Source organism: Aptenodytes forsteri, unplaced genomic scaffold (assembly GCF_000699145.1).
Source record: "Aptenodytes forsteri isolate BGI_AS27 unplaced genomic scaffold, ASM69914v1 Scaffold296, whole genome shotgun sequence".
In the NCBI taxonomy this organism is placed as follows: Eukaryota; Metazoa; Chordata; class Aves; order Sphenisciformes; family Spheniscidae; genus Aptenodytes; species Aptenodytes forsteri.
The window spans coordinates 1,123,001-1,132,951 of record NW_008796181.1 but is presented as its reverse complement, the minus strand read 5'-3'; the positions used below and the strand labels follow the sequence as shown (position 1 = coordinate 1,132,951).

Here is a 9,951-nt window from a genome sequence, read left to right as displayed (position 1 = left end):
CTGAAGATGCTCTTCCCCTTCTCTGACAGATGGACCCCGTCAGCCTCCAGTAGACCAGGTTTCTCAAAGGGAGTCCCCTGGTCTAAGTAGCCGAACCCCTGGCTGTGGCACCAGTTTCGTAACCATTTGTTGACTTGCCAGATTCGACTGGCCCTTTCAAACCCCTTCCCTTTGACTGGGAGGATTGATGAAAAAACTACCTGCACTCCTGAGTCCCTTACTGCTGCTCCCAGGGCTCTGTAGCTCTTGATAGTCCTCAGACTGCTCCTGGCTGTGTCACTGGTGCCATGTGTCATCTGCAGATAGTCCAAAACTACGTATTCGTCTTGGCTGCTGGGTGCAACCAGACTTGGTGAAGCCCTTTACAGGAGTGCTGGCACAGTGCAGAAACACAGCTCCACAGGACCTGCCTCAGGGCCAGCATGATCAGAGCATCCTGCTGCTGCTCCGTCAGTGCGTACAATGTGTTCTCCAGTGCTTTAAGCTCCAGGAGACCATAGTGAGTCAGGCAGTGAGCTGCAACTCCTGTGCATGGAGCTCTGAGGAGATGTCTTAGCTGTTCAGAGATAACCTGGGTTTAGCATGGCCTGCCAGACTGAGTCTAAGCCGACTCTTTGGAGAGATGTATACCAGCATCTCTGCACTGTGTTCCTCAACACGTCCTGTAATACTTGTTTTCTCTCTTGCCTAGTTTTCTCCCTCTCCATCTCTTTCCATAATGAAGAAATGATTGTATCTTTTAGCTTGCCCAGCTGTATTCAGCTGATACAATGAACTCCAATATTGAGTAAAACAACAAATTGCTTTAAAAATCTAGAGCCAGACGTTTTGGAAAATGCATATGGTATGTTTGTGTGTTTCAGCTTTAAGAACGGCTCTCTGATGAGAGAGAGGATCAGAGATGACTGTGCTTCAGGCTCCTGGGATGAATTCTCCAAAGCCTTATCATCTACTGTTGCTGGAAACAATGGAAACTTGGGTATGAGCCTTAGCAGGGCTGGGAGTTCCAGGGTTTGCTTAGACACATGGTTTTGTGGGACTTGTACCTACTTTTTACTTGTGTCATGATAAAGGCCAAGAATTAAGTTAACTAGAGCAAGGGAAATTCCTAATGTGTACTTAGAAATGCCCTGTTGGCAAGCTAAGTGTCATGATAGTATTTTTCTTCAATATTCACTAAATAAGAAAATGAGATTTATGGAGCTCTTTTGGTCGTTGAGAGGGTGTTAGTAGCATCTTAGCTGTAGAATGTTTAAAACTAGTGATTTCTGAAGGAGGCGTTTATTAAAGTTTGTTTCTATTTGCTGAAGACTCAAACCAAGTGGATTAAGTAGCTCCATACTATTTCTTTCTCAATCTTCAATGGTTTTGATCTCTAAACATTACTCTAGAATCTTGTTCAGTGCATGCGAACAAAGCAATAGTATCAAATGGTGCCTAGATTTTCTGCATTTTCCCCAATGTCTGTCACAGTGTCGTTTCATCCTTGTTTTTTCCCACATTATGCTAAGTGAATGAAATCCAATAAAGTGATGATGGAAATATTTAAAAAATATTAATAAACCCATGTATTTGAAGTTTTAAGTTATTTTCTTTCCTACAGTTTAACATTTCACTGGTGTAGTATATAGCTCTGAAATAAGTTATTCAAAGGTGAGCATGTGTGTAATCAAGATGAAGAATTAACCATTACAGAGCTGGATTTGAAATCATTGCAATCATACTAGATCTGAATTGATATGATTAAAATTGATACAAAAAATCCGTAGCTAGCAAAGTTTTTTAATGTAGATATTTAAGCTATAGAAGACTTCATTCCTTAGGAAAGTGAATTTATGATACAGTTTCTTGACACTGTGAGGTTAGCACTGATTTCATTTGTAGAAACTCTGTTATGTTGTGTGTCAAATCCAGTCTCTGGGGGGTAATAAAATGACCAGGAATCTCTTTTCACTAGAAGACAAATCAGTTCGGGTGTTTCAGAAAATGGGAAGAAGTTATTCCAAAACCCAGAAGTCAGCCACTTTAGTATTAAAAACATTGGAAGTTGATGAAAATATTTTTACTGATTTCAGGGATATACCAGGACACGGCCTTAAAGTTTTAAAATTTGTATTATGGCATATTCACCGGTATATCTCAGTCCCCTACAAAAATGGGTGTTTCGTGAAAGTCATCCTCAATAACCTGCATGCTCGGATAACCTCTGGGTTATTTGAAGACACAGTATACATGTAAAAATACAGTAATGTTGGTAATCTGAGTTCCTGAGGGAAGCAGAGCAAAGAAGTAACTGATTAGGCACCCTCCCTTTTATCACTTGTTCCCTGTCATGTGAGAAGATGCCCTGGAGGCTGCGGAGGTTTGGAGATGGGCAGAGGCAGCTGCTAGAGTGAGGCTGGGAGAATGAGAGGAACGGGGGGTAACAAATAGGGAAGGGGGAGTGGTGAACAGATGAGGGTCCTGTTGAGTCTGGGAGGTACCCGAGAAGGCTAATGAAACCAGTTTACTTGAAGATCTCATCTGCTAGATTCAAGGTGGCAGCAGGGTCAGAAAGGAAGTTTTGGGATATATATTCCCCGGTAGGGCCTGCAGATCTGTAACCCGCAGTGTTGCTTACTGGCCGGTTTTCAGAATGTTTAACCAAAAAGTCTGTGTGCGCTAAAGCACGGTACTATTTTTGGTTTTTGGGTAATATTCATAGGGCTGCTAGGGCAGCATACTCTTGTTCCAAAGATCTGAACCTTAAAAACTCTCCTTAGTTTCTTAGCTATTCTGTTCAGTTTTTCTGTCCTCATTTTCTTTTTTTTTTCTCTTTTCTTGAATATCTTTTCTCACTAACCCTTCTTGCCATCAACACAAAAGAAATCTTTTTCACACTTTTTGTCTAGCTGTCTACAAAGCATTACTGCATTTCTTCAGATCTCATCAAAACTACTCAGAAACCAGCTCTGCTTCATGACTTAAAATATCTGATGTTCCCTAATAAGCTCATGAAACCTAATCCAGTGCATGAAGTGTTCCCATATTCCTGTACTCTTCTTACTTACAATTTTTTCTGTGTTTTTTTTTTTTCTTTCACCCTTGCATCTGACCTACTGAAACTATTAAGATGTGTTATATATTATCTATGTTACTTGCATGTGTGTGTGTTCTGGTGGATGTGTGCTCTTTTGTAGGCTTGTTGTTTATTATATAGTTTGCATGCCTAGAGCCAGACATGCTTAAGATCCACATTTTTGTAAACTGAAAGTAGTTAAATTTCATAAATGTGTGGACTGAAATTAGTTAAGAAACAGTCTGTGTGGTGACTCAAATGTCTTTCCAAATACGTGATAAACATTTATTGTCATTTTAGCTGTGTGCTGAAATGAGATTCCAATTTTGGGCTAGGAGCAAACATGACACTCTTTAATGTTCCTTCATGCAGGTTTCTACTTTGATGTGATGGAAATTACTCCTGAAGCAGTTGGGATTCACAGATTCAACAGAAACAACCAAAAGGTAGTAATAATCTAGTTAACGTCTCAAACCTTGAAGGAGTACTGTCAAGGCTTGAAATCTTTGCCATTATGGTTTTGTGTGTTTCGTTTTTTTTTGTCTGAGATACTTCCTTTCAAGTTTCATTTATTGATGCAAGTCGCTAGGATGATTTTCATAAGGAAGTATTTGGTCTGTAGCTTGAGAGTATCTACAGTGCAGAGTCTGAACTAGAACTTATACGGTATTTTTTTTGAGGAAATATTTCCTTCACTGGAAAATGTGGATTTACTGAAACCAACACTGTTTTTGAAACAGGATTAACTTTAAGCTTATTGAGAGCTTAGTACAGTTACATGACTTAGTCCCCATCTGCTAAGTTTCAGACACACAGATAAGGATGTGTTGAAATTTGGGCTATAACATTTTGTCTTTTATCTTGCTCTAAATGTGTATGTAAAGACCTCATTTTGCTGTCCTGCATGTCTTGGAGTAATCTACAAGCTACATGGTGGTATGTAAGTAAACACAGGCTCAAGTCCAATTGGAATTAAAATAGAAATTATGTTATGGAAAGAAAAGTTCTTTGTAGCTTTTTTCTTTTTTTCTTTTTCTTTTGAGGAATGAGTGGTGTTTAAACGTCCGGCTTTCTGGGTGGTACTGAAACTCGGTAGATGTCTTTGATCAATCATGACTCCCAGTCGATTAGACCTCACCTAGGTGAACAGAGATTGATACTATCTTGTGTTTGCAGTGTAGCACTAGTCTCTTAAATGCTCGCTGTTTAAATGAATGCTTAATCACTTCTAGCTGTTACACAGGTTGTAGGCACTTATTGTAGTGCGTGGAAAAGCTCAACTTTTTCTGAAAGATTCTTTTTATTTCTTTGTAGTTCAATGTTTTCTTACTTCCGTTGCCTTTCTCGTATTCTGGTTGACGAAAGGACAGAAAAATGTTATATATAGTAACTAAATAAATTAATGAAAAGATTACATGGTTTCACTTTTGTACAGACAGAAATAGATTTAAACTTTTGTGACATTGCTTAATGCATCTGAATTTTATCTACTTGCTTTAATTTTATATTTTTGAGATACTGATTCTTAAGCAGCATTTGGTGCTGAGAAATGCGTAGAGAAGAGTTTACAATTTGCCCTAGAAGCTTTTCCCATCGAGCATTGATTTCAAGTTTGATGGATTTGCCAACAGCACCGAGGTTATGGGTTGAGTTCTCTGTCATGAGTCTTTAGGTCCATCTTGTGTGTATGAGCGAAGAACTGGGCCTAGTTGAAAGCAGACTTCAGGGTGAAGACAAGGATAATCAACTATAAATCTGTCTTGTGTTTTTAACCAGTCGCCAGCTTGGCATTGTATACTGTGTAAGGTGCTTGTTAACTTAATGCATTCCCTCTTTGATACAGGTTTCAGACTTTCCAAAGGAGGTGGAAATACGAGCGTTGATTGAAGGGCAGTTCATGGCCAAGAGGATTCATGCTGAAAAGCTGGGATATAAAGTCAGTAAGTATGATGAAAAAGCTGCAGAACTAAGGCACTAGAGATCAAACACAAAGATAGGAGTCCCGATGGTAATGTCAGTATTGTGGTTCTTGTCCTGCCTGACGGATACAGAAACTGGTATGAATTCTAAATTAGCCTTCTGGAAAAATTTTTGATGGTGTGTTGGGGGCAAGTTTTTGCAGATACTAACTTTAGAAGGACCAATGGTTTAACTTGAAGATGACTTCTTTTTCAAGTATTCTTGCTGTTTCATTGTTACTGAGCGGCATTGTCAATTTTTAACTAAGAGTTTGGGCTTCGATAGCTTGTTAAGAGAAAAGAAGACCAGCCTTCTGCCTAAAGCACAGAAAATCTGAAATCTATGTTCAGTTCCTGGATCTGCCATAAGCTGGTCACTTACCTCTTTACCTCAGTTTTCTGTTTAATAAAGCTGAAGCCCGTTCCCTGTCCTGTGATTTAGAAAGCAAGAGATCCTGCTCCCTGGAATTTATCTCATGAATAGTTTTTAGCACATTGGAACAACAAAATCAGTCAGTATTTTACCTATAGAAGTGGGATCAGATCATTACTAGCCGTGCAATTCTGCAAAAAGAATAGAGGCAAGTTGGTAAGATGTTTTATTGGCGTTTTCTGTCAGTGTATCAGCCAGTGGCATCTTAAACAAATACTGAATTAACTCATCTTGAGGGTTTTTAACCAATGTTTTATTTTTTAAAATCGTAAAATCTTATTATTTTTATCTCCATCCTGCCCTCCTCCTTTACAAGCCATTGCTTGACTCCTACCTCCAGGCTTATATCCATAATCAAGAAGGATAGATTTTTTTTTTTTTTTTTTTTAAGAGAGAACTCCAGGAGCTGAAAGTTGAGAAAATACAGTGATACTGGAACAAATCACAAGGCTTGGCAACACCACCTCATAAATTTACGCTGTAAAGGTTTTCCTGTTATATATTTTCTTATATACTTGAAACCGTTTTTATTTGGGGAGGTTATTTATGGAGACAGGCAGAGATCCACATAGATCATGTTTAAAATACCTGTTTATGCTTCATTCTTAGATTCTGCTGCACCAAAAGCTTGGCTCAAATAGCCTAGAAAGCTCATAGCTGAAGAGGATACTTTTGCACTCTGTAAATGTCAGGGGTTAGACAAACACCAGAGCACGACAAGAACTATTTAAGATATCAGACTACTCTGACACAGAAACAAACAGGTAGAAATTATCTGTAAATACAGTTAGGCTAAGTAGGACAGTCAAAAACCTAACTAGTTTTAGGATGTGGCTTAATAAGCTTTAAAGACTCTTGTTTTTTTTTTTTTTTTTTTTTTAAATCCTGTAGATGTCTACAGTAAAAAGGAGATGGATGTGATTGCATTGTGTTCCTGTAGATTCCATGGAACCTTGTATACTTTTGTTTTGTTGCATCCCAAGGGTCTTTAGCTATTTGGTAACTGCCAGATGAGTTGTTTTAAAAAACTGCTGTATGTAGTGTAGGCTGTATGCATCTCCCACTTTTCCTTAGTGCTATTATTTAAATGTCATATTCTGTTATTTGTGTGGTGATGGCAGGCTTACATCTGCATTTGTTGTGTGACAGCTCTGAAAACAGGGTGTGTTCTGAATGTGTTTCAGGGTATGGATGAGCATTGTGGGAATTACTCTGGTATTGCCAGACTTTCTTTTGTTTAATAGCTGCTGTTTTTCAGGCTGCTTTTTTGTTTTTAATGTGATTTAAAAGCTTATTTATCTTTTGGATGAAATATACAGTCAGGACCCTTGTGTTTATTCAATTCCTTTTAGGCCTTGTCTACACGGGGAATTTACTTCGATTTTTCCTGGAATCAAGCTGATTTACGTTCAGAAATGTAATCACAGCAGTGTAAATCTTGGCTTTTGTTGGAGCAATGGGAGAATACAGTAGTAACTGCTCACAAGATCTGGAAAGTTATATGATGACACCTATTAAATTGATCTGTAACAGAAATGGAAGTGACGTGTTCAGTCATAGCAAATGCTTTGCTGTGGCGTCCTGAGGTTTGTGTGGTGCCATCTCAGTGAGATGAGTCTGAAAACAGGCTAAGAATTTCCGTAGCTCTGGCACCAAGGTGCTGGAAAACTGTTTTGGCAGAGTCATGAACCTGCCTCTCAACGCTTGGGCCAAATGCAGTTTGGATGACTGTAATCTGAAAAGCAGCAGCCTATTTGGAAGAGAATTTTGTAAAAATAAACAAATAAAAATCTGTCATATAGACTTCTTGGTTATGCACTGTGAACATGACAAACATTAGATGATCCCTTAGAATTTACTTTCAGTTAATGAATGTATTATCTTGCTGGGAGCAGTATTTTGAATCCTCGGTCTAGCGAGCTCTGCAAGAAGTAGTGCAATGATACTGAAAGTGTTTTATATGTGCGGTTTTGTTCCCAGTTTGATGTGTCCGGTACATTATAGATCTCATATAAATTACAAATAATAGTTTAAAAAAACCCCTTAAAACAGCTCTTCAGGTGCTGTTTGTGCTTGCCTGCAGGCACATGCACGGGTTTCAGTGCGGCTCGTGTGCCAGTAGAGGGCAGGGGATTCTGTCTCATGATTTTTCGCTTTGAGGCTGGGATGTGTGTGTCAGCCTTGTTTTGAAAATGGCACAGAGTCACCAGATGATCCTTAGGAGAAAAGTTAAACCTTACATTAATCGTGATTTAAGGGTTTTAAAAGTGTGTGTCACTCTGTTCTAATTGCTCTAATCTTTCTCGATCAGATTTCAGGGGAAATCATTCAGTAACACCCTGTATCCTGTTTTGCTTATGTGCTTAAGGGGTGGATAGAGCGTTGTGATCTAGAAACAAACAAATGAAGTTTGGTCTGTCCCTGTTGTTTACATCCTCCGATTCAGAGATTCATGTAGATAAGGTGAAGGTTTGCTGTTCTGCCTTTATTTTCCTGGATTTTGATTGTATCATAAACACCTTCTGTTTTGTCACTTCCTTTTTCTGCTTGCAGCCATCCCCTTTTGAAAGCTAAACTCACAACTGGAGTTCAGAGGCTAGTGATACAGACATGCTTGCTGTGTGGTTTGAGGACTCTGTGAAGTCAAACCCATGGCAACTTTATAGAGAAATGACAGTGTCTGCAGCTCAGTGACATAGGTGATCACAGCAGCTATAAAGCTGTCAGTGGTTCAGACTGATCTGCCAGTATATACTTTAATAATCTTGATGATCACTTCAGAGTTGCTTCTATTCCTGGCCAAGCAATCCTAAAATTCATATTGACACTGACTGGAGAACACTGCAATGGTCCTTGCTTGGACCTAGTGAAACCATCCTGGTGAAGATCCACAAAACTGATTATTCTTGGGAGCAAAATCTACCCCTCTGCCCATTGATGGGTGAAGTAAATATTGCCATGATCTATGTTATGTACACTGAAGGAAAACAGCACACAGGTAGGGGTTCTGGTGTTGATCACACATGTAGTCAATAGATATTTAAATGATGTGCTGGTCCTACAGTGTAGAAACCTTCGTGTCAATGGTAATCTGAGCACTAAGTCTGTACATACTGGGTCAGGTGTGTGCTAGAGTTGTGTTAAATAAGCTTTTGTGGGACTGCAGCAGCAATTAATAAATCCTGCCTTGTAGGTAGGCTGATTATCTGGGGTGGGGTCTGTGTTGAAGCTGTCAGCTTTGGACAGGGCTTTCTGCCTTGACATTATTGTGCCTATCATTGGGTTCATAGTACTCCAGTTGCCCGATGTGCTGTTCATGTTGCATTTATACCTTTAGGAATCTGATTCTGCCACCTAACTGTCATCAGCAGGGGGAGATGGATAGAAGGTGCCAAATTTTACAAGCACAAGCTTTGTCCATAAAATCCTGCGTCTGTGTTTATTACATAATTTACAGTTTCTTACGTACATAAATCCATCACTTGCAAATAATGTTGGTGCCCTGAATTCTACTGACTGTACTCAGTGCTTAAGTACTGGCTGGGGTGACACAGACATGCCCATGGCTTTGCACTGTTGTAAGAATGAGCCAATTTTTTTCCTTAAGTGCTACATGTTACTGGTGTTTCAAATGTGTGAAAGTACATCTTTCTGATGGGATATACAATGGGATGCATCCTTAAACCAAACAGCAGTCCTGCAGTGCTAGGGGGGAAAAAAGGGAAATGTCAGAGCGTGCTGGGCCTGACTTCTCAGTGGTTAGAGTGGGAACTTACATCTTCTGAAGAGCTCAGTCTAAGATTACGAGGGCAAACTCCAAGGTGCCAAATTTCCTTTTTCCTTCAGGTGGTGGTTTCTTCTGATGCTCTTTTCAGCAGGCTGAAGATAGTAATAATGTGTGGTTCTTTGTCCGCAGGGAAGGCAGTCTGATGGAGCGAGGGAAGCTCAGAAAATATCAATTAGTACAACATGGAGCGATTGTGTTTCATCGTTCATGTTGTCATGTGGAGGCACAGAAACCCGAAGGTGAGGTGTGAGGCTGTCACTTCACAGCAAAGTGTTGGTCCAGTGGGGGATGAAGTAGCTCTCCGGTTTGGCAAGGCTTGGTGTCACTGGTCCTCGGGACACTCTGGGGATGGCTTTGTGTCAGGCTATGAGACAGGTTTTTCTGCTGGTGGTTGTCTTTGACGGACTGGCTGCTGTGATTGTAGTCTCCAAAACTCTTAGGAATTATCAGGAATGTTGGGGTAATTGTTCTGTCAGTTGCCTGTGCCTTCACCGCCAAGTGTGTTTCTACTACAGTTGTAGCAGTGTTCTGGCTGAAATTAGGAACACTGTGAGTGAGGCCATTTTGTAGTTGCATACAGATTAAATTGATGTTTATGCCCTGCGGGATTTAAATTTCTTAGAGAAATCAATACTAAAATGTTGTGTTGGCTTCGTGCTTGTCTCTTGCTGTTTGCTGCTAAGAGTGCTGATGGTGTTTCAGCAGCATGAGGGTG

At 39.8% G+C, this 9,951-nt stretch overlaps 1 protein-coding gene across 1 annotated transcript in view; it reads left to right on the top strand.

Moving 5' to 3' along the window:
- The window catches only part of XYLB (xylulokinase), a 94,259-nt gene that overhangs the window by 26,938 nt on the left and 57,370 nt on the right, over positions 1–9,951 (top strand). Inside the window, exons 13-15 of the mRNA XM_019474254.1 lie at positions 864–979; positions 3,431–3,504; positions 4,902–4,998. Coding sequence (XP_019329799.1) covers positions 864–979; positions 3,431–3,504; positions 4,902–4,998 — 287 coding nt within the window. The remainder of the gene's footprint in view (positions 1–863; positions 980–3,430; positions 3,505–4,901; positions 4,999–9,951) is intronic.